The following is a 26,806-nucleotide window of genomic DNA, read 5'->3' on the forward strand; positions in this document are numbered from 1 at the left end:
CCTATCCTATGTCTTCGCTATATGAATGATATTTTTGCTATTTCGAATGAATGACATCAAAATCTAGAAGTCATCTTACAAAAAATTCTCATAACATTCATAATAGAATCAACGGTTCCTTGTCAACATCTGTCTTTCGCAAATGTTCCTTCACAGGCTGGTATATCGGTCACACTTCTGCCCACGATTCCTCGCATTATTAAATGCTTTCTTTCAAAAGCTCATCATTCCAAGTCCGAACTACTTCAAAAATAAGTTTCTACTATCAAAGAAACTGCTATTCTCAACGGTTACAACCTCAGAACAATACAGAGGATTATCAAAGTTTCCCTTCGACATCTATTACAAGAGATGACTCACATAGAATCTCGATCACGTACGTTAAAGGCATTTCAGAACGCATCTCTCGTATATTAAACGTGGTAGAGACATTGAATTTATATTAATGATAATTCTATTATTAAGAATATTAATTAATTTAGCTGTATGAAACCATCTCCAAACGGTAAATGTTTACCACTACTACTACTTGGAAGATATCCAGTGCCATGCAACTTCCAGTTATTCTACTTTGGACAAACTGGCCGATCTGTTTCTCTAGGCATCTCTGAACATCATTCCTACATTGACTTCAAGAAATGCAACAACTCTTGCCTAGATTAATATCTGATTACTAGTACTGACCATAGGATCATTTGCAATGATACTAAATTATGACGCATATGTTCCCGTAACGAAAGTCTCTTTAAAGAAAGTGTTGAGGTCCTTTTACATCATCATTTTGGGAAATTGCTATCAAGAACTATACTATTTAAATATTATATAATTAAATTTTTCCTCGCACGCACGCGTCATTTGATTGTAATGCTATCCATTTTTATCCAGCTGTATCGCAACTTCATACAATGAAGGATTCTGTTCCCGATGTAAATGGATGCGTTGATTGTTTTCTTAATTTCCAACTACAATACACTAAAAATAGTTCACTATATGTGTACCGAAATATTTGTACTTTAACCAGTGTTAGGGAATGAAATATTCTTCTGGAATTTCATGTAACTGTGTTCTGATTAAATTACAAATTAATTAAAATTCCTGTATTCTAATTAAAGTCACTTTGACTTACGTTTTCGGCAAGTTATAATTATAAAAACAAAAACGTTTCTCAAACTTTGAATTGAAATTCGGCAAAGACATTATCAAATGTGAAATATTAAGACCCTTCGTAATGAAATCGTGTATTAATCGAGACTTTATGAAGAGAACAAAAAATTAAAATTAAGATTGATTTCGAAATTCACTGCAGATACGAACTGTAATGGTTGTTTATTCATCGCACGAACAGTCGACAATAATTCCTCTTTAGAGATTGAGATTTTATTGGTATAGAAGATTAACTGCTTGATGCAGTATCATTTCCGATAGAGCCTCTCATAGTAATTGTTCAAAGGGAATATAGGAGAAATCAGGTATTTGGACCGGTCTTACGTTATCATGACCAATACCAATGATGCAAGCGCTGAGCTGGTAAACATTCAACATTCCAGTTAATTCCAAAAGTGTTGTGCTGTGTTGGATTGCAATACGTACAGGTCCGTATTTTCTTCGTAATTTTCCTCAAACAATATGAGAGCAAATGCCACCTAGGAGATGGAAAAAAGTAGCGTGGGTAAGGGAAATATATGATGAGTACTGCATCATGAAGAAAAATATTAAGTTTCGCTGATGAATAGTTTGTTTTGGCAAAGTCTTCCGTAAGGCACGATTGGTCGAACTGTCCAACAAGGTTATTCATTTTAAAACTGTACCCTCGAGAATGTAAAATATTTTGTCAATAATTCCATAAATTGGTCAATATTGAAATATAATTAATTAATTAAACTCTTAAAGGAAATTTCGGTTTTTCATTCACAAAATAGGCAAATGAACCAGAACGCACACACGTTTAACATGCAAAAGAAATTGACCTACTAGCCTTAGCTACTTCGGTGGCAATTCCAAATAACCACCCATCCAACTTTGTCTCCTGTCATATTTCTCCTGCATCTGTTTCAATATCTGCGATGCATTTTAAGGCATATGCAATAGTTCACTTTATCCTATGTCAGTGCTGTGAAATGACAGATTATCGTTAAGGAATGTCGTTGTTGCTGTTGTTTGGAAATTTATCTACTTAAATTGAAAAATTTACTATTTTCAGTCCGATTGTTTTTCTCATTCATATACTGGAAGTTACATATGATGTTATAACAATGCAGAATTGCATCAACAGTAAAATTTAATTCTATACTTACTCCGTATCCTCAACACTTTCGTTGGAGGGCAGAGTCATGAGAACGCAATTGACAAGGATTGTGACGATGACCAGCAAGCTGAAGATAGGATGGACCAGAATATAAATAGCCACACGACGGATTGGGTTAAAGGGGCTAAGAATCCAAAGGGCATTAGTGGCGCTGAACCGGAAAATGTCTTTACCTTTGCTAACAACTACGAATGTCTGAAAAACACAAATAATGACAAATTTTAATATTTTCGAGATATTTCATCTATAAATAAAATGACTCATTTTAATTAACTGATCCAAGATATGAATTAACAAGTTCGTAGCGTAAGTATAAAGGAGTCAGATTAGAAGGATGAAACTCTTCGTATCATTATTAACAATGCATAAATAATCTTCGGAAAGTTTAATGCAATTCCAATTATTTCATCTTTTTTCACCTAATGAAACTGATTAGGTAAGCTGATGTTCCGAAACAGACAACATTGCGATCCGTGGTATCATTGATATCTGCCTAAAAGGAACTTAACGCCGAAATATCTTTAAGGATAAAATATTGGGAGACGATTTCCATTCCTAAGCAACAGTGGAGAAGTTAGCAATGAATTCCTCACTGATTCACCTTCAAGAATGATCCTTAGGCGTGTTTTTGGTCAACTCTCACAGTAGAAGAAATGCTTGATAAAGTCCAAGATTAGTATTGCTAGATAGATAATTGATCACTGTGAAAATACTATGTTTCTGCAGGAACAGGCATTTCACCAGCATTTCACCAGCCACTGGAGATAGCGGACGATGTGGATGACTATAGTTTTAACAGAGTTATCGAACAACTATTGTTCATGATCTTTCTCCATCTGACTATTATCTCTCCCAAACTTTTAAAAACTAACTGATGCCTGTTATGACTAGGAAAATGATATCTTTATGTAAGACTTTTGCAAGATGACAATTTCTTTGTCAATGGGATCAAAACATTACAGCATCGTTTGAAGAAGTGGGTCGATGACAATGTTAAAAATTAGCTGGTGATCATGCTGTTCGGTGAAGTCCTTTATACTCAGGCTATGAAATTTTCATCTCTCATATTGATACATTAATATAAAAATTACAAAAAATCATCACGATCATAGTTATAAAATTCATCTATGAATAACTCTGAAAACTGATTATTGAACATAGGGCAAGGTATAAAAAAGTATCTTATATGTGTTTCAAATTACACTAGATACTGCCAGAAACGAATTAATTTCATGTACCTGTAAAGGAATTTCAAATGCTACCTGTAAAAAAACGATATTTACAGAATGAAATTAAGGTAGCAGGCGTTATATGGAAATTAGATCGCTTTATATCTGAGCTTCATGTAATTGACAGACATAATTTGTATACTTCAGCTTCTGAGCTGTTTTGATATTATGATATAGATATTTGATACAGCTGTTCTGATATAAATATTGAAATCACAAGCAATTCAAGCTGCTATGCATCAACTGAAAAACACCCCATCCCAACTTTAATTATTATAAAAATAATTTGATTGTGTTAAATAAAAATGCTTTTGTATTTATTATTACGTAAATTCTTTTTTTTTATTCATCCTACTTTTATGAATAGCGCCGAACTAAACATAAGATTTTTCATTTCTTCTTAAAATTCATTTTTATGATTAACAACTTATAAACTTTTGAAAATGATTTGCTAAAATATGCATAATTTTAAATCATGTGTGTGAATCTTATCCACTAAAGATTAAAAAATCTTGCAGATTTTAAATCGTTGTTAGGATAAGGGTTAGATTGTCAGAAGACCCTACTCTAGTGACGACCAAACAGTACTTAGCTTCTTCAAACCACTTTGGCCTCCCATCCAAAAACTTTCACAAACATCTTGCAATAATGGGATCTGAAACTACAACCTATTAGAGAACGGGCAGGATATTCAGTGGATCATCTAGTCTACCAACAATTTTAGTATTTGTTTAACGTTGATTAGTTACTGGATAAATCTTGCTATGTTTATTTATATTTTTATTATTGCCTTTCTTAATAGTAACGATACCTAATAAACTAAGAATATATCACATAGCATCTTTAATAGTATTATCAAAGGAAGTGTAATAGAAAACGTCTGCCAAATAAAGACTTTCACAAACATCGATGGATAGTAGGATACGAACATAGTGTTAGTTGGAAAAGGAATACGCTGTCCACTGGGCCAGTCTGGAAGGTAACACTTACAATATTATCTTACTGTTGATTACAGTTAAATACGGAGATGTTTGTTTACATTCTGCGTAGCTGAGTCGGTATCAATGATGCCAGATGAGGAAAGATCTGGGTTCGAATTCCATGTAGGAAGCGAAATACCTTAATGGGTAATTTTCAGTTGGAAGAGAATTAGCCAGTCTCATACGGATTTTCCGAGTTTCTACTCTTGGAGACTCGTATTTTCTTCCATCAAGACAAGCAAACAAACTGGCAGAAAATATATACAGACAATGGACTACGAAATAAGGGCTAGTTGATATATTCGATGAGATTTGGTTTCAAAAAATCTGAACTATAGTGAAGGGCTACACACAAACGGATGTTTATTTACATGGTTGTGGCAGTATGCACAAAATGAGTTACTCGCATATAATAATCAAGATGTATATTTAAAAACAAAGAAACAAAGAAAATATAATTGCCGAGGTCGTGGATGAATGAGCAATGAAGATTTCTTCCTGTCAATGGCTGATTTATTTCAATTCATTTACTGATATTTTATTATTAGCTGTAAAACATTTTTCCAAATATCAATGAGAACCATTACATTTAATTTTCCCTCTTCAATATAAGTAATTTAATATCGCAAAATCATGAAATACCTCACCGTGATAAAAATAACACTCTATATTGATATCATCATAAATTCAGTTAGGATAAGATAGACAAACTATGGTTTGTTAGCATCCAATTTTTCTGCTCTACACAGCTCTACATATTTTATCAAGTACGACCAGGATAATGAAATATGCCGACGAAGTCATTTTCAGCAGTGATTTAAGTGTTCATTATATTAATGATATTTGCCTCTTCATTAACTTTTCTTAGCTGATGGTGGAAAATCGTGAATGGCATTTTTTCTCCGGTCAAGAGAGCAAATGACATCACTTTTTAAAGTAAGAATCAAACTGGTCTTGAATTTTTCCGCCACAGATCTGTAAATCAATATTTTTTTCTCACAGCACAATTTATTGTCTAAATAAATGTTAGCAAACTTTAGGCGATATATTGTTATCTTCCGATGTGAAACTATCATCCTACTTGCTGGAAGCCCAATATGGTTTGTAAAAACAAAAGTTACGTTTCGTATCTAGAGCAGAGTTTCTGGATGATCAAATTCTTACACTAACGTACCATTTACTGGGTAGGATTATCATAAATATGGATAATTCATTTTGAGCTAATTGTTTGGCAGATTTAGGACAATGATTTTATCACTTCAGCATTCTCAAATAAGAAAGCATTGTGTAAATCTAAGAAAGACGGCTTTAAATGAACTTATATCCATTTAGTAGATCTTCTATATAGGTGAGGTTTCAAAATTCTATTCATTTTACATTCTTTACTGGTTAATTAGTTTTACATTTACTGTTTGAAGAATTTCTTCGTTGATTTGGGGATCCACATATTTTGGTTATTCTAAGAAATTTTGTGGTGGTTTAAAATGAGTTTGAATCATCCTGTTTTATGATATGCTAATTTTTGAATAATAACAAGCATTTAAAATAAGCAAAAATAAGGGAATACACAAACTTGCACAATTGAATTCCATCCGAAAAACATTTAACAGAAGTGGAGTGGAGTGGGGAGGGGTAGGGGTACGAGTTTGGTTAAAGGTGTAATATATGATTTATTGTTGCTTGTGGCACTGCACGTGTCAAAACTTTGTGCTATCGAGTTAGACGATCTTTTTACGTGAAATTCCATAAAAATCTTCCGCCATAAAGCAGTAGAAAGGTAGTCTTTTGTAAGATTAAGGGGGACGTCTATTTATCGAAATCATTCTCATGAATGGGAACGTCAGTGACTTTCAAGTATTCAAAACTTTAAAATCTTGTAGGAAATGACATCGCCAGTTTTTTTTTTTTTGTCCTTCATGTTTTCTTTTAAATTTAAGATTCTACTTTGCAAAGATGAGGAAAATGAGATTCCGTGGGACTACTACTATCAAAACATTTAGATGAGATCGTCTGTTTTGAAGTTCGTCTTCCATTGTAGAATCTGATTTGATCATCTAAATATTTTGATCATCTAAGAGAATCAGCATCTTTTGTTCATAAGTCATGTCTGAAATTAAATGAATTGTATTATGATTTTCCGACAAGAACGCAGTCATGTTTTGTTTTTTATTCGAACACGATCCTGTTCTTTTCTTATTAATATGAAATATTTCATAAATATGTTAAATGTGTCATAAGTTTGACACATTTAACAACCTTGTTTCATTTTCATTCAATATAGCTACTATAGATAAAGTTTTATATAATGTAATCCTTATCTATTTTAATTAGGAATAGTTTGAATATGTTGTTTATAAGATATATTTCGGTGATTACACCACATTTTTTTATTATTCAGTTATATAAAACACTGAAATAATAGTTCCCGACAAGTTTCGTAAATCGTAGGATTTACATCTTCAGGAAGTAAATAGTATAACTTAAAGTTTAAACAAGAGAATTAATAAATACAAATCATAACCGTCTGGCTATTCATAAAACTCAAATAACAGCATGCAGATATATAACGTTATTGACGTTGAACAATACTGGACGATGTCACGCGTTCTTGTTCTCGTTCATACAGTCCGAGCTCAGATTGAGGTAGATTTTTTATTAGAGTTGACCACACTTCATGGGGAATTAAATCTTGATTTTCATTGCACTGGGTTGGGTTTTTTAGCATATTAGCAGCTTCTTTAAATTTTCTTATATAACTGTTGTTTTCTATGTATGACATCGTCGTTTTTTGCCAGAGTACATCGTGTCCAGTGGAAGTGGTATGGACAGCAAAACCCGTTTTTTGTTCTCTTTTGTATTGTACGTCTTTTTGGTGTTCAGCCATGCGTATTTCTCCAGATCTTCCTGTCTGTCCAACGTAGCAAATCCCGCAAGAGCAATGGATTTTGTGGATCTTGGTTTTTTAAGAGGTGGTGGTTTTGGTGGATGTAGGAATCTTGAGATTTTTTCCATAGGAAGGAAGGCTACTTTTATGTTGTGTTTGTTCATTAATTTGGCTAGCTTATCTGTAACATTTTTGATATAAGGAAGCAAGATTGCGTTTTTGTAATCCTGTTTTATTGTGTTGTTAGCTGGAGGCATTTTAAGGATTCTCTAGATGGTTTTTGTTTCATATCCATTCTGTTGGAGGATTTGTGTTAAGTATTTTAGTTCTTCATTACATCTTTCTTGTGTGCTGGAGATATCGTATGCTCTGTCTCAAAGAGTTTTAATTAAGCTTATTTTTTGTGAAGGAAGGTGGTGTGAGGTTGCATTTAGAAATCTTCCAGTGTTTGTCGGCTTCCTATATACTGAGAAGGAGAGTTTACTTTCTTCATTAACATGGTAATTCTTAAGATCATTGTTTTCAAATTTCTCCATGAATAGGTTTGCTAATATCGGTGAAAATGATGAACCCATGGCCAGTCCTTCTTTTTGTTCCCAGATTCTATCTTTATAGGGTGAAGAAAGTATGTTTATACAATGTTTAAAAAGATTCAAGATCTCCGGAGGGAAGAGGTCTTCTAGGATATTCAAAATTTCTTGTCGCGGGACGTTTGTAAACAAGCTGATAATGTCGAGACTTGCTAAGATGTCTGTTGGACCAATATGTATATCTTTCACTTTTTCTATGAAATGTTTACTATTTTTTATGAAGGAAGATGCTTTTCCTATATGTTGTGAGATCATGTTGGTGAGGTATTTCGCCAAGTTGGAAGTCGGTGAATCTCTTCCATCTACTATTGGTCTTAAAGGTATATCTGTCTTATGGATCTTTGGAACACCATATATTCTTGGTATCAAAGGATGTTTTGATTGTAAGTATTTTTTAAGTTTCGTCTTCCGTCCAGAAAGGCACTTTTTTTATTAGATCATTTGTTTTTTTGTGTGTAGGCCAAGTCGGGTCTCTGTCTATGAGTTTGTAGGTGTTGGTATCTTCCAGGAGACTTTTCATTTTGTTATCATATTCTGTTGCATTTAAAACGACAGTTTCGTTGCCTTTATCCGCTTTTATTATGACAATATTTTTGTCATCCTTATTAAGGCAAACGTATTCATTGTAAGGTATAGGAATATAAGGAATATAAGGTATAGCAAGCCGACAAACACTGGAAGATTTCTAAATGCAACCTCACACCACCATCCTTCACAAAAAATAAGCTTAATTAAAACTCTTCGAGACAGAGCATACAATATCTCCAGCACACAAGAAAGATGTAATGAAGAACTAAAATACTTAACACAAATCCTCCAACAGAATGGATATGAAACAAAAACCATCTAGAGAATCCTTAAAATGCCTCCAGCTAACAACACAATAAAACAGGATTACAAAAACGCAATCTTGCTTCCTTATATCAAAAATGTTACAGATAAGCTAGCCAAATTAATGAACAAACACAACATAAAAGTAGCCTTCCTTCCTATGGAAAAAATCTCAAGATTTCTACATCCACCAAAACCACCTCATCATCCTCTTAAAAAACCAGGATCTACAAAATCCATTGCTCTTGTGGGATTTGCTACGTTGGACAGACAGGAAGATCTGGAGAAATACGCATGGCTGAACACCAAAAAGACGTACAATACAAAAGCGAACAAAAAACGGGTCTTGCTTTCCATACCACTTCCACTTTTGTTTTTTCTATATTACTGCGAAGAAGCATCTAAATTAAATATTCACATGTTCTATTTGTCACTTACGAGTTATCAATTTTAATCAGTTTCATTATTATTTAAGGGTGAAATGATGAAAATCCAATGTTGGATGCGATTTATTTTTCTCTTAAACCACAGGTATTATCTCAAGTTGTTTCTGTCATGAAGAAAGACTTATTCACGAAAAGAGTGTATTTACAACAGCCCCGAAGGATTTCATTGTAACGGATATTAATTTAAATGGGCTTTTATTTTTGAAAAAAAAATAAAAAAAAATAAAGCTATGTGACAATATGGTTTTAGATTAGGAAGCTCTCCTAAAAGCAAGTTTAAAAGCATTATCAAATGAAGATTTGTTGCATAGTAATTAATATGAAATTAATATTTCATATTAATTTCATATTCATATGAAATTATTAATATTTCATATTAATTTCATATTCATATGAAATTATTAATATTTCATATTAATAATTGCTAATTATTATTAATATTGTTAATAATAATGATCTAAAAGTAACAATACGAGGTAATCAAAAAGCAAAAAAACGTTTCTGGGCTGCTTTTTGTTTTATCTACGATAGGAATATTACGTTTCCTCACAACCTCGGACAATACTGATGTTCATGAATTCGGAAATCCTGTCGTTTGAACAAAACACGACGAGTAAATACGTAGCATATATTTCAAATAACGAAGGTATCATCAAATATTCATCTCTTCAATATCAATATATTCACTCATAATAAAAAAGAATTTACTAGTACTTAACATTGGAGGAAATCACTTAAAGGTAGAGGGCGTGCTAGTTATGCATGATGTGCACAAGATAACTTAGTTATTTTGTATCAATAATATTGTAAATTTTGTAAAGCATCAGTGCAGATTTGGAAAGGAGATTTGCGATTGGCAGACACATATTAGGTTTTTTAAACATTTCATGTAGCAGATATTTGTAATTAATATTAAATTTACATGTATAATTAGTTAATATCATGTTAATCGAAAAATTCAGAATTAAGTTTTTATATTAATTTCTTAGGACGGTGAGGGGAAGATATACTCTCTCTCCCTAATGGTGTATAATGCTGATGTATCATCATAGGAGAAAAAAGATTTATTTGATAATTGATTTCATATATATAACAGAAAACTGACGGCCAAAACCTGAAATTCAAGCTTATACCTTCATTTAACAACGGCTACATTCGTTCCTATGCCAATGTTTAATAACTTAGACATATTTGCCATTTGACTTAAATGGTTGATGGTTCCAGACTACTTAAAAATTTCTCTTTAAGAACGAGCTCATCACTAATTGATTACGTTTCCACTTCATCACTGTATAATTCTTGATGTTTACCTTTCATCATGTCTTTATTAGTACATACTTTGCCAATCGATGGTCATTAGTACAAGAGCTGAGAAGATGTGTCCCATTTTTGAAGACAGAATATTTCTATTAATAATTAGCCTCTTGGATAGGTTAACGAGAAGGGGCACGGCTAATTAGATAACTAATCTGGAGAGGAAAATTATTAATTAGATAAGCAATCTATTTGTAAAGTGAGTACGGTAATAGGGTTTGACGCCGTATTGTTAGTACTATATAAAACAGAGAATTCTTAAAATTGCAAATTAAATGTACGCTATAGTTAGAAAAAAATCTTTAAACTAGTCGGAAACAGAAGGAAATTTTTCTGTAATCCATTGCTGTTCTTGGAAAAAATTTAACTAGTGGGATTTATAAGTCGATTATGCTCTTTCACAAGCGTTTATTATTATTATTATTATTACTGTAGGAAGTTTCAAGATTCATTGCAGGAGACAACACAGACTGTCCTCTATTATACATCATAATTACATTTCTCTGAATACGGAAGTGTTCTATCCGTTAAGTACGCATGTTTTGCCATTTGAAAAGAGGAAAAGCACAAGTTTTAAAGAATGAGGGAAGTTTTCCCACCACTGTGAGACCTGTTACTTTTTCACTCTCGCAATGTGGAAAATGACCTGCCAGCCATGCTACATAACTTTTCCTCGCTAACTACAAATCATATCCATAGTTTCGCTGATAACACACTTCTTCCAACTTTTTTCATTTAATTAACCATATAGCTCAGATATCCCAAGTTGCAAGATCCTAGATAAGTAATGATTTAAAAACAGATCTCAAAATTTTTAAGTGGAGCGAGAAAAACCTTATGAACTTAGTCTAACCAAAAAAGCAATTCTGTCTTATATCTCATAAGATCTCAATTCACTTTACTTCTCCTTATCTTTGTTACACTGAGGTCAGATTATTTTTGGGAGGAGGGGTTGACTTACATTTCTAGCCTTTTCTGGCACAAACACGTCACATCTTTAGACATCCATTGGTGACGCTTTGGAGTAAGTTGACCTAAACGTGTGTTCTTCGTTTTTTATCGTCTTAAACATGATTTCCTAGATAAATTTCACCAAGTGAAACTGCAGTAGCAATTTGTAAAAGTATGAATATCACTAATAAACCTGTACGTGTCCCATAACAGTGTTTTCTTATACATAGAATACGGGTCACGCGCAAGCGCGCGCTAATGCCTGCCGCAAAAAAGAAAAGATGGCGGCAACAACGCCCAAGGACAACAGTCTTCCGGGCATAACTAATGCGATCAGCTGATCAGTACCAATAAATCCAACCATGCTATCAAGTGTCACAGCTGGAAGTAGACGTAAAAGACACAAAAACGTTTTCTATGCAATTTTTGGCAGCCGGTTGGTCGCATGTTCTGCATAAAAATCGATGAATCGGCATATAAATATCATGAATTTGAACCAGGCTTTCTTCTTCCCCCTGTTTCTCCCCTCAGTATAACAATTCCTGAATTTAAAAACGCGCTGAAAGCTTACGGCAGCACCTGACTGTTATCGACGAAACCTTCTCCCGCAAAATCAAATCAATTAAAGCAAAGCTAGAAGAGATCCACGATTAGTACTTCGATGAAAAATCACCCACCACCGATAACAGCCAGCTTTGCACTCATATCGTGTCTAGGCATGACTTGACGGAGGCAGAAAACAAAACAATATCACGTCATTATTTTCAACTTTCACAGAGAAAGCGACGATATTCTAAAGGAAGACATCACTAAACTAATGACGATTCCGGGTTCATTTGCAGAAAACACAACATATGCTACACCTTTGGATCTGGAAACAAAATAAGGGAGTGCCGAACTTCCAGCGACTGTTGAAAGCAACCTGTGACACATCGAGGATTGCATCAGAACTAATGGCAGCTGTGAATAACATCAAAGTCAGTTCTCTCCATTCGCATATAGGAACCTGGCGGGACCTTACCTTCAGCCAGATTGAACAAGGAAGACAACGTCGCCAAAAAAAAATAAAATTTAAAAAAAAATACGACAAAGCGTCGACGAAACGTGGAACTTTAAATACAAAAGGGGAATGCTAGCGAACTATAAAACCAAAGTACAATGAGTGCGTAGAAAACGCATATCACTCACTCAGTCAACAAGAGACTCCACCGAGAATCCAAATTTTAATCTCTCCAAGCACTACCCATCTCAACTTCCCCAATACACTCTTCAGTTACTTTTGGCTCAAGGGTGGCGTGCGTGTGCCAAAAGTAATTGAAGAGTGTATGGCTGAAAATCTCTCTGACCAACTCTGTCAAATTCAGATGCCATCTATATTGCTCTACCAGTCTCACTAACCACTCTAAACTCTTCGACTTTCTCTCCTTTAAAGTCGATGTCCTTCAGTCCAACTTCCTAGCGGTGAGTTTAACTTCCTCCACGATTTTAACATCTTTATTAACTAGTTTTCTTTCTCCAAATTTACACACTAAGCAGGTAGAGAGATTGAGACATTTGTCATCACAAACTACCATATGCAAATTGTTCACATGCTCACTGGGGTTCCAGATAACCCAAACCTGGGTCTCTTCCTCACTAGTGATTACTCAAAATACACTGCGAAATTTGTCTCCTTTAGGTAATTCAAGACCACAATCTCGTTCTTATCTCCCCATGCTCCCACAACCGAGCAATACCCACACAAACATTTTCAATCTCAACCAAGAGTCCTCTGGGTTGAGAATGTTACGTCACTGAAGTAATTGTTCCGTACTGAATGCATATATTTGATGTCAGATCAATGTAAGAAAGTGTAAGGCCATGCATTTTGGGGTGAAAATATCACCAGCTGTATACCACATTGGTGGAACTGTACTTCAGCAAATTGATGAAGCCAGAGACATGTGAGTGTTAGTGGATAGAGAATTAAAGTTTAGGGGTTCATAACAAAAGTGATTAAAGCAGCTCATCAGGTCACTTGGTTACTGAAGAATACTTTGACAAGCAGGTTATTGTTATGTATTGGTTACTGCCTCTTTATCAAGCCTTGATAATACCCCATCTTCACTACTGCATACAGATCTGGGTGCCAGGGTTTCTTTGTGGTAAGGTGGAAGTGAAGAGGATCCTGAGGCGAGTGACCAAGATGGCAGCATGTCTATGTAATGAAGCTTACTAGAACAGGTTGAAGATTTATGGGTTACAGAAACTGGTTGATAGTTCATTGATAGATTAATTCAGAGTAAAATTTTCAAAACAGGTCTGGTGGTGGGAGAACTAGGAGCCATCCATGGAAACTGAGTGAGGGTGTAGTTAGCAAGGATGTTCGAACTAGGTTTTTTTGCTTGGAGAGTAGTGAATGATAAGACTCTATCCTGATTACTGCATGCAGATCTAGGTCCCAGGATTTCTTTATGGTAAGGTGGAAGTGGAGAGGATCCAGAGGCGAGTGACCAAGATGGTAACATGTCTATGTAATGAAGCTCATGAGTCTGTTGTGACTGTCATGACTGTGAATGAGTTCAATGCAAAGTGTGATAGATACTGCGAAAATGTTAGATAATTCTTGATATGATGTTTATGGCCTTCCTCGATGAGGATGGCCATAAACATAAGCTCCTTGGAGTAGCCCGTAATAATAATAATAATAATAATAATAATATATTCCCCAATCGACGCTAAATTTTTATCATCTAAGTAAGTCTTGGCTCTCCAAAAGATGTACAGATGTAAATAAAAAATATAGCATACCACACCTGGCTATCATCAATAACTCCGCCTTCTTTCGCTGGTTAAACGCCCGATCAGCTGCAAGAAAATCCTCAATACATCAAAACCAGATTGCAAAGTGCCAAAAACAGGAAAATTGCAATGTGCTCAAATGACAGCATTTGAGCAGATTTTGCAATTTGGTCTCTTGCCAAAAGGCAGTTGATCACATATTTTGCCCAACACTTCTCCCACCGCTAATGCACCCAGACGTGTCTAATGCATAGCCACCTGCAGAAAACTCCAATCTCCTGGAGTCATACGTTTTCACAAATGCTTGCATAGATGATTTTAGTAAATGTCCCCAATCATTTGAAACATCCAATACTTAATGCCTCCAGTGATCTTTCACCAGAAAGTAACAAAAAATCCTGTTCAATTAGATACCAAACAGTCCTCATGTCCTGACGGCACTCCACTATTTAACTCTGGATGCACATCTTCAGGACAACTCTTTTTCTATGTCGCTTCTTTATGCTCTCTTACTCCACTGGCACCTACACCCTGGAAATGAGTCCATGTATAGATTATTTTCAAGAAGGTGACAAATCTTTATCATCAAACTACCACCCTATATATATATATATATATATATATATATATATATATATATATATATATATATATATATCTCGCACACACACCTCAGTCCTCTACAAAGTAACAGAAAGAACCATCAACACCCAACTCCTTCGCAGCCTCAAAAATTATTCAATTATTAAACGACAGCCAGTATGGATTCTGCCAAAGTCGTTCTGAACCTCTGAATAAGTAAACTGGGAAAAGTTTGGCGAATCCCAAATGCTTGCACTTGATTCTCCAAGTCCTTCAACAGGGTAAGGCATAATGGCCTATTAAGTAAACTCTCGTCATTTGATCAGTCCAGTGACTTCTGCAACCGAGTTGCAGTTTTCTCACTGGACGCAAATTGCGTGTGATCCCCTATCTAAGGGACTGCCTATGTAAGTATTCTGTGGTTAGGCAAAGTTCTGTCCTCTCTCCCACCCTCCTCCTTCTATATATCAATGACTTACTCCAGTTCACCATCAATCTAATAACAAGTTTTTCCAACGATAGTGCATTACATTCGCAACTCACCAAGCAACACCCTCTGTAAAACTAAAGTCTGATCTCCAAACCATTCTTCGATGGGGATAACCTTGTCAATTTCAATGCCTGAAAAACGCACTTCTGCCTTATTTTCCACGGAAAAGAACCATATTCTCTCAGCGTTACCTATGACAACACCTAAATGCCAAGTCAAGATGAAATTTCTCTCTTTGGGATTACCCTAGCATCAACACTTTCTTGGCATAAGCACATTAAAACCATTTCTCCTCAACATCGAAAAAATTAGGATTCCCCCTTCGCTCAATGCATTACTTTATCGTGAACAGCTATTAATTCTGTACAAATCAAAAACCCACTCGTCCACCGAGTACTCTTTGCACATCTGGGGGAAGTGCCACTAAGAGCTCCCTAAAAATAGTCGACGCAGCGCAGAAGAGAGCAGCCAGACTTCTAAACGAACTCCAATCATTCTTGGACAGGCGTCTGGTATCTACTGTTTGCATCGTCTATAAATATTTCTGATAAATGTTTTCCGGAACTATCATCAATAATTCCCCACTCTCTCTACCAAATCTATTAAAAAACGTGTAAATACAAGGAGTGTCCCTTCACAGTCCAATTCCATACTCATAGAACAAGTTTCTCTTCCTCCTTCCTTATCGCTGCTGTTCTACTCTGAAACAGAGATACATGGGTTTCCCAAGGAATATAATGCCCAAGCATTCAAATCTAATGTAAAAAAAAGCTTCTCCTTTCACAAATATCTGCCCATATATGGTACAATGTACTATAAGTTGACTAACCAACCATATGGGCTCAAAACAACAACAATATCAAAAATACTGATTCTGGAGCTCTAAAACTCTGGCATTCTCTTTCATGCAAGACACTACGTCGCATCTGTACAATTTGTTATCAATAAATAAATCCCACTTCCGCTTTGAATTGGAATACTGTTCTCACAGTTAAGGTGGTTCTCCACAACTTCGTGAAATTGATTGATTGATGCTATCAAGCTTCCCTCACAGACTCCATTTAAACACTTTCTCATAGAATAGACTGTGCATTTGCATTTTCTTCTGTATAAGTATTTTCATGGAAGCTGCAATGCAGAACTGGTGTCAATTCTTCCACTTTCCTCCAGCATGTAAAATAAACAGCTTCCAGTCACGATCCACACAGTTTAGTATTAGACTTATCTGTTTTTAGAACAATCTTTCGCAGGTTTTCTCCGAGCACTATAACATCCAGTTTTAAGACATGCATCAGCTGATTCCATTTTTCTCATTATTCACTCGTTCATACAAGACGACGTTGCTTTACATATTTTAAGACTTCGTGTTTCTGGATTGATTTAAACATAAAAAAATAATAATAATTGGAACCCACAATACTATTAGGCTTTGAAGATTGTGCTTTTCTATTATTCAAGAAGTACATTTTTCGTTAGATCCGTTTACTGATTGTATGAAAGTTATATTTAGCGAAAGGCTCAACATAACTCAGTGGAAATATTATTATTATTATTTTATTTTATTTTTATTTTATTTTTATTTTTTGACGACAAACTTCTCATCCAAAAGAATATTAGGGTTTCATTTTGAGAAAGTTCCTTTTTAAAATAATTACGGAACAAGAACGAATTCGGAATCCAACGATTTTTTTTTTCAAGTACTTAACGAGAAGCACATCGCTTCTAGAGGACAAAACACTCATACCACAATATCACCTTGTCTTTATAGATCTAATAGTACATGGCGTCATTGGCGATGTACCTAAAACAGAACCGTTGCTTGGCAACGACTTTCAAAACTTTCACGTAATCCAGTTAATAAAGTCGCAAAATAACGACAAGAAGGTGCCCTTTAGGCGACACTTCATCTGAGTAGGCATGGCGATACTTCACGTTCTCAGAACTAAACGAAAGTAGTGATTGTCAGTTTCAAGTTATAAACTACTGTAAATACCTATTTCTTTAAAAACTGCTGGTGATATAACTCTTGTCTCAGTATATTTTTCGAAGAAATGATATAATGGACGACTAAATAACTTTTCTTACTGATACTTGAAAGAGATACTCGGTTTGCAGTCGTCTATAAAAGCCTCGAGCAATTGTTAACTGCTAACTTCTCAGTTTATAAATAATCTAGATATTTTGCTTGCTGTCCATATCTCACTTATTGTGCAGTAAAAATAAATATACTATAGATGAAATTGTAATTTTTTTCTGATTATCAATATATTTTGTAATGAAACTTTACTAAGTGCTAAATTATACTAGTTTTGTGACTTTTTAAATAGCATATTTATTGTTATTATTTTATTTTACTTTCAGCAGACGATATCTTCTACCTATACTATGACGAGATTCTGATATTTCCCTCTCACACCAGGTTGTTTGTTGCTTCATACATTCGAAAATTATCTTATTTTAAAATATCTTAAAATAATACGAGGTCATTTTTCCCGTAAGCTGATGTTTGAAATAAAAAAAGAAAATAGCGCCTTCTAGCGCAATTGGAAGAACGATGGTACATTGCGCCCTTCGATTGGAATAGGCCTAAGTCCGATTCTCGTCGCGACGGGAGGAATCTTTATCTGGACGATTTTCAATCGAAGGTGAGTTAGCCGATCTCATACGGAGGTAGCAGGGTTTTTTCTCCCAGAAATTCGGGTTTTTCATCCCGCATACAGACAAATCGGCCCTTCAGAACACATGCAATTTACAGACATAGAATACCAGTTGGGGTGGAGGTGGGCGGTAGATGGCGTTGATGGAGATGATTCGTAGTAGAGGTTCGGTATAGTGGTTGAGACAGTTGTAGGTGTCCTCCCGCGATGAGTCTTCGGACTCTTTGGAGGTGTCAGGAATAATAATACGCGCGCACACACACACTGAAGCTACTAAGTTTCATTATTTCAAGGAATGATAGTATGATTAATATTTAATACTTGCTTCGAATACTCACTTGACACTTTTTCACACATATGCAACAGTTAATTTCGCACATCTTTCAATCTCCTGCGACTGACAAACCTTAACAAATCAAGAATTTATGACAAAGAAATGATATTCCATACAATTTCAGAAGATTTAATAAAGAACCTTCAGAATAATTACAAATAGAATATTCATTTATAAATACGTATGGTGAAAATGGAGTTTTCCTTCTTATGCCAGATTGCCAAGAAAGACCGCTACAGGTTCCATTCAGTTCAGTCCCAGGTTAGAGGAACTTTTGAGGCCATGTTAGTCAGCTCTCAGTTATTCGATCTTTTGCAAAGGCAAGTAGAGTATTCTCTCTCTCCCAGAAAGGTTTTTAACTGTGCAATGAAAAAATCGAACGTAGAATTCATACTATTTCAAACAATAATATATATACCTTGTTAGAGTGTGGAATACAATATGACAGTTGTCTGCCGCACCCACTTCCTGTGATGTTTAAGAATCACTAATAGCCACAGTGCTCAGCTATCATTGATGTCTATGAATGGAGACCGGCTGTCTTTCAGGCTTCCAAAAAGTTAGCACTGAACGAGCTCTAACTTCTTCGTGGGATGAAAAATATTACAGGAGTTATTTTAATACATTTTCATTTATGATTCCTAATTCACTGTCCTCAAAATTTTTCAGGAACCTATATTAGCTCAAATATTGGATTTTTCCTGTCAGATAATATAAATGATAAGTAAATGTATTAACTCATTGAAGAAACTAATGGAGACTTTTATCTTTTGCTTTTTTATCATTAGAAACAAAGATGGATTTCAGTTCCTTAATCATCGTAAAAATCAGTTAACACCTTTTATTCTCGTAAAGGGGGTAGAATGGCTTCGAGATAACTGGCCCAAACCTAACGCTAATTAAACATGGCATCCGGGGAAGAAGCAGCTGAGAAGTGCTGTCATCTCGTGGTTTCTAATCCTAACAATGTTTGCGGTCTGAAATAGTGTTCGTTATATCGTCAATTTACTTGTGTTTTCGGGTAGAAAAACCATAGTTTCAGAGAGAAAAAATCCACTTGGCTGTGCCAGAAATCAACTGACTTGTAAACCGGTCGATAAAAAGCTTAGTTAAAGTTCCTCTAGTCGGCGACTCATAGAACTTACGACGCTGTTTCTTCGGGCGGTCTAGCGCTGTACACGACACATGCCACTTCCACTGAGATGAACAGGTACTGTCAGTTTATTATTGGAAGAAAAACAATTGAGAAGATTTCTGAAAGGATGTGAGTCACTTCACAGAGAAAGCGTTTTAGATATTAATATTTTAAAAGTTGATGTTTTCATGTGAAATGATTTCTTTGGACACGGTTTAAATTATTATAAATAATAATTGGTTTTAATATAGATAATAAATGGATTTAAATTATTATATATTTTACAGCAGTAATTTTACAATTACTACTGTAATTCCTAATTTTAGAGCTCTTGTTATTTCCGGAGTTTATGTCAGAAAATAAAGCTTCTTATATTCCAACATATTTTATTATGTATAACCTTATTCTTATTCATATTACTTCTGGGTCATTGTTTCATTTTTGATAACAAATATTAACTTTTAATAAAATTACTTGACATTATAGATTATCGTTTCTCAATCGGTCCTAAAATGGTCATTAGATCACAAAAGTATAAGTATTTCAAAATCAAAATTAAGAAAGTTATACAAAGCATCGAATTTAGATAACCAAGATTTCAAGATATCCTAATAAGGCAATGGTTTCTGAACGTTGTGTAATGGCAGCCACTTAGAACATTTTCATTGCTTCCTTGCTTTTTTTTTTAATTCGCTAATAATTTCCAGGGTAAGAACTATAATAAATATATTGTCAAAATTTCATAAATTAACACTTAACATGTAATGATTTTATAACTAAAGGTTTTATGATAAAACATGCATTTCCAAATAATACGCCAGTCATATGACTACGCACATATGTATTTGTAAGTGAACAGGCTAAAGCGTAAAGCATATATCTACCAGCTGTATGTAACATGGTTCACATTGCCACTGCTACATTAGATGAAGAGTCAGAAGTTCCTGAAAATTAGGTTGATGAGCTGTTGCCTAACCTGCATAAGAATTTGTCTCTAAGGACAGATGGATTACCAGCCCGATTGCTAAAGGAATGCTCATCCAAATTGGCTAGGCCTTTCACATGTTTGTATAACTTGAGCATCAGCTGAGGAATGATACCACAGGAATTGAAGGAATGTATGATAGCTTCATTGTAAAAGGGTGGTGCAAAAACTGATGTATTTAACTACCTACCTGTTAGTATGTCTGGTGTGGTAGGAAGATTTTAGAGAAGTTGGTAAGAGCTCGCATATAGAAATGGATAGACAAACATGCTATACTGTGCAGGGAACAGAATGGGTTTACTAAAGGATAAGGCATATGATAGGATACCACACGAAAGGCCGTTGCATAAACTGGAGAATATGGAATTGGAATATAAACTCTTGACTTGGATCAGGGGATGGCTGAGAGATAGATATCAAAAACGTGGTATACAGTGGGGAGTAAATATGCCAGATTTAAGGTGAAAAGTGGTGTACCTCAAGGTTCAGTCCTTTGGCCATTATTGTTCAATCTATACATTAATGACATCAGGCAGGGTCTAACATCAGAGGTGCAATTGTCTGCTGATGATGTGAACAAAGACAGGGCAGTCAGGGATGATACTGATATTCAGCTCGTACAAAATGATTTGAATAGGCCGGAAATTTGGAAAAACGAAAATGGCTATCAGTTTAATGTTAGTAAATGTAAATTATGCGCTTTGGCATGATTATAGTTCCAGCGGCATATTATATTAGTGGGGTTATGCTACAAGAAACTGAGGAGGCAAGGGATATTGGTGGATAAGAATTTAAACTTCAAAGGTCACATAGAAAACGTTGCAAATACAACTCAGAGAATAATTGCCCTGTTGAAGCGAACCTTGAAATGTAAGGATAAGGAAGTCATTTTGACTCTTTATAAGGCTTTTATAAGACCACACCTGGATTGTTGTGCGCAGATTTGTTCTCCCGGGTTCCAAAGAGATAAAGAATCTGTGGAATGGGTGCAAATAAGAGTTACAAAGATTATATTCGGACTATGGGGGTTTGGATTATGAGGATAGATTGCAAATATGTGGATTGTAGACTCTGGTTAACAGGAGAAAGAGGGGTAATATTATATAGGTCTATAAACTTTTGAATGCGTGTTATAGGATATCTAATGAAATTTTTGGTTTTATGGAACGTGGGGAGAGAACACGGGGACATCGATATAAGTTAAGTTTGTTCACAGTCAAGAAAGGGGTAACAGCTGGGTTTTTCCTCCCAGAGAGCAGTGAATGAGAGGAATAGTTTTCCTTTAGGGATAGTGAGTGCATCTAGTGCGAATGAATTTAACAGAAGGTATGCCAGCTGGTTTTGATGATTTATAGCCTCCGTCGATGAGTCCTTGACTCCCTGGAGGTCTCAAATAATAATATTAATTATTATTATTATGGAGGAAGAGCTGCCATTCAAATCCTTTTAATTTATTTTACAATAGTACTGTAATAATTACGAATCATTGACTAAATGTATGAGGCCAGTATATTCTGTTCATTACATATATTCACTGGCTTGTTTGTCTGTTTTATCCAATTAAAATTCTTAAATTCTTATAATCTCGGTTATAAGATATACGATATCATCCATCACGTGAAAATATTGTATAAAAGGTTTCTTGCGTCCCAGATGAGATTTGTAACCCACATCTTTCTAACCAAAAGACAAGAGTCACATCCTCCCTCCTTGCGACTGCGCAATGAAGACACTTGATGTTCCGCAGGCAAGGATTCATTATATAATCATAGTCTGAGATGTGAAAGTTCGGATTTCCCCTTTTATGCTCGTTTGGAATTATCATTATTATTATTATCAGTCGGCTTATTATTAGTGGTGGTATAGTAATAGTATTTCAGCCTTTAACCAGCAAATATAAGTCCATCATAAATGGTAATGTTAGATAATTACTAAATTCCTATTGTGTACTAAAGTAAATATAACACTAATATGCAAAATATATTAGAGGCCAGTTTTATGTTTCTTACGAAAATAACAAAACAAAACATGAGAACCCACCATAACCAACACAAAATCTCATTCCGATAGCACTAACTCGCTACCGAAAACTCAGAAACAGGTAAGTTCATATACTGACCATCATTACAGCAATTACAATACATAACGTAACGCAACATTCTCTTCCCCACCTCTAAAGCAAAATGTTTCTTTATTTGTGGATAAATATCGGGAGATGCGCCGATAAAATGTATACTGAGCTAGCATACAATGGTTGGGGATGTTATATGATCACTATGCCGCCTCTTAACACTGAATCATGTCCATCTTCTCACAAAGCATTGAATTATGAATAACGTTGTTGTTTTTTTTGTTTTAAGACATACTGAAGTATCATCAAGGCCATGAGGATGAGTATATACTGTCGGTTAACTGCGCATATTGTCCGATTGATTTTCTCGTTTTTCTATAGGAAAACCCTGCTTTTACGCATATCGTTTACCGACTGCATTACACGGTTTGATCTTCTTTGAAAAACCAAGATCAAACATGGTAAGATGCTTAAAATAACTATACGATGATCATAGTGTAAAGGTGATGAAGCTAGAAAATTTAACAGTAACTAGTTGTAATTTTAACATTACATATCAAGATTAACTTCTTAAGTAGGAGACAGTTTCAAATACAGTGGTTATGGAGGCATTTTAAACCCTCAGTTACAAAGTGACTTATTTTATGCTTGTTTTCCTACTGAAGGCGCCAGCAGCAAAGTAGAATACCACTTCTTTGAATTATTATATAGGGTAACTGAACATGCCATAAAAGTTTTGGAGAATGTGGAGAAAGTCAAAAACTAACAATAATGGTGAACGCCTACCGAATTTATGGTCTCGACAAGATGTAGTTATTGCATACACAACATTTCTCTATAAAGATGGTATAAATTCGCCCGGGGAGAATTAACAAGAAAAAGGAAACCTTATCAAACTTAATAAGCACAAACTTAATTCAGTCATAAAACGTCTCAAAAATTCCTAATATATTTTTTCTGCTTACATCGACTTACGAATACAAAACGCATACATACAGCGAGAGCAGACGAACCTCAACGAATAGGAAGCAGAACTCCTTTTTTGGATATATTCTCCTTGATAGTTAAATCTTGAGGCGAACAGAAAACATAAACTACGGGCAGTATTCACTGCTTAGTTCTGAGTATGATAAAAATAAATAGAGCACTCAGGGCTGTGTATGGAAGTTTTAAAGTCTACTATGGATCAAAGTTCAACATGTTTGACCTGTTAAATTCCGACTGAAAAAATATATATATAAGAATAAGACCTAATAACGAATGGTAACAAATTACTACACCTAGCCTATTTCGACACCTGAGGATTCCAAATTTAGCGTTGTAGTCCATTCAGAAAAGCTGAAATCAAATATAAATGCCTGGCATCTAAACATCAAGTGCAGTGCAAGAGCTGAGGAATGAATCATTTAAATGTTATTGTACAAAAATATTTGATTAAATAAAATTACCAATTGAAAAGAGTAGGAGCTTACAGCAATTTCATCAAAAAGCGACTAGACATAATTTGTATGAGGCAGCAGATTATTTTGCATTGCACTGATGTTTGAAGATATTATCTGAGAAAAAAAAACAGAATTAAGAGAAAAAAAAATTAAGAAGGCATAGTTTGTAAAATTAGCGTAAAAGTGCTAGGATGTAGTTCAGAATGTAAAACATAAATATCAAGAAGGGTAGAAGACTATTGTAAAAGCTCAAGAATAGGTGAAAGAACATCCCAGATGAGATAAAAGATAATCAAAAGAAGTCTGAGGAAAAATGCAATTTGAATATATGAAATAATTCGTCTTTTCTGTGGTTCTTAAAGGGACCTTAAGAACCAATAACCGTCCAAGGTATATCCTTGAATTTCGCAACCATTATTTCAGCATAAGGTGGTTAGCCCTATACCTATAAATATACTTTGCATGTAAACTGTGTGTTCTCCTGGACGGTTTGATTGTATGTGGGATGAAAAACCCTTCCACCTCGGTATGAATATGAAATAATAATTTGGGAAAATTATTCGTCTCCGTATTAAAAACTTAACGCGAGAATTCCAAAAAGAATGTCTTAGTAAATGTCTGCAAAAAGAGTAATGCTATCTCAAAGAAAAGAAAACTTCCTGAATGATAAGACAACATCAGGAAAAAGATTCAAGTACGAACTGATTTTTAATTAAGAGAAGTAGTTCAGAAATTATGGGTGTGTATCAGGGATCTTTAGGTCCTTTAATGGGTAGCAATTTCTGTAATCATTCTTGTCTAAGGTTAATCAAAAATGTTACCATTCTCTTAAGTTAATACTTTTCTTAAATAATGCTAACACCAGGTAGTGTTTTAGTTTTATTTAAGAAAATGGTACGAGCAAAGTAAGTAAATAAGTAGCGTAATAAATTCGTAGAAATATCAGAAGATTAAGATCAAATATATAAAAACAAATATAAACTAGAAATTATTCAATTCTCTATTATTAATGTATAAAATAAGTGAAAGACTAACTTCTGACATAATTTTGGTGAAGAATCCAAATGAAATAAATAGGATAATCCTGGTTGTGAGGAGCCATTTGAATAAATTTATATAAAATACGAGAGGAATCAGTCACACCAGAGTAGAGAGATACAGGACTCTGTTAGATGAAGTTCAACATCTAAATCTGACGATAATAGTTGGGTGAGGAAAATTATGAAATGGTGCAGTGATATTTCTGAGGAAAATTACGGAAGTGAACAGATGGCATCGTTGGTAGATTTAAATGGAGCGATTAGAAATGATAGTTTTGTTAGATTACAAGCCCACAATGAATCACAGCATATTAGTACGTTCACCTATTTTTCATTCTAAAACAGAGGTGTCCCAGTAGTACTTATTTCAACGCACTATGTATTGCAGTACAAACTAATTTCAACGTTTACCGACCATAAACACGCTTCAGAGTAAAGAGTTAATGAATTCATAAATAGTGATGTACATGGCATTTTCATTTAAGACATTAATTCCGAATTTATACTCATATTTCTCAGAATGGAGATATTCTAACCAATAATTAGTAATGAAATATTTGATGTGTGCTGTATGCTTGATGTGTTTCATTCTTGGTATAGAAAGTCACATAAGAACAATAGTTGTATTAAGTGTGTCATTTCTTATAATGGGAACTTATGTAAATGGATGGTTGAAAAGTGTCCAGATTAAAATTTGTGCCGAATCAAAATTTAGTGTATTTTAGTGAAGACATCTTTTAATGAAGGCTTACGTGGTGTTCCCAGAAATTCATAGAAATCCAAGCAGTTTAGGAGATGTAAGCATTGTACCACAGACTGTCGCAAACATCCCAGTAAATTGTCTACATTTTTTTTTAAATTATGTATGTCAGTTCCACATACATACATACACGAAAGGTGTTTCAGAATCAATAGTAAATTTGCGCCGTGTCTGGACAGGAATTCGGGAAAAAAGTAATCTGTTAATATAATTTCGAAGCAGTCAATGTTATAGATCTTTTGAAATACTTTAGGAGGATGATGTTTTGGGGAACAGAATTACCTGGAATAAACGAAGGGTTGGAGAAACCAGGTTAGGCGGATTAGCAGCTAAACTGTAAATGGATGCTGGGCAATCGCTGCTTGTGAAATGGTAGGCTAGAAGAAGCGGGGAGGAGCACTAGTTCTATGCAACAGTACCGATAGAAGTAGTTGTAGAAAAGGCACACAGTGGATAAATACTCCATCACTGAGTGAGAGTAACAGAGAGTGGATGGTGGGACAAGGATCGTCGATTAATTAAGTATGCTTATTGTTTTCAGTTGTCATTAAATACAATAATTTTGGAATAATTCAGTGTAGGTGTTCTATTTCCTCAAATGTTAACAAATCTTAGCAATATCTCAGTACCTCCGGACTACTGCCTAAATGTTGTATAATTAGATGAACATTTCTTCACAATTTGCATAATTGGTGGTTATACAGTATTTCCAAAAGTTGTTTAACTGAGGGTGAGTTATCCGGTCTCATAACTCGAGTTTTTTTGTCCTGCAACCAGGAAAATCGCCAGTAGAAGACATTCAATTATGAACTTATGGGAAAACGTAATAGTTATAACATCCTCGAATTACGGTTAATAAAAAAAGCCAAGGATACTTGAAAGGTCGTGGGCGCTTATGTGCCTGTTAGAATCACTGATGACGATTTACAAAAGTTGGTACTGTAAAGTCCTGAGTTCATCTCCAGAAATCAATAAAAAGATCCCCCCCCCCTTGAATAA

The 26,806-nt window shown here is 34.7% G+C and overlaps 1 protein-coding gene across 1 annotated transcript in view; it reads right to left on the minus strand.

The window, feature by feature from the left end:
• The window catches only part of LOC150098179 (sodium channel protein para-like), a 1,334,265-nt gene that overhangs the window by 1,291,522 nt on the left and 15,937 nt on the right, over nucleotides 1-26,806 (minus strand). The window contains 1 exon segment of the mRNA XM_090406598.1: nucleotides 2,295-2,500. Coding sequence (XP_090262724.1) covers nucleotides 2,295-2,500 — 206 coding nt within the window.

The sequence above is a fragment of the Typopeltis vanoorti genome, chromosome 16, assembly GCF_054136105.1.
Source record: "Typopeltis vanoorti isolate ZY-2024b chromosome 16, IOZ_Tvanoo_1.0, whole genome shotgun sequence".
NCBI classification, from domain to species: Eukaryota; Metazoa; Arthropoda; class Arachnida; order Uropygi; family Thelyphonidae; genus Typopeltis; species Typopeltis vanoorti.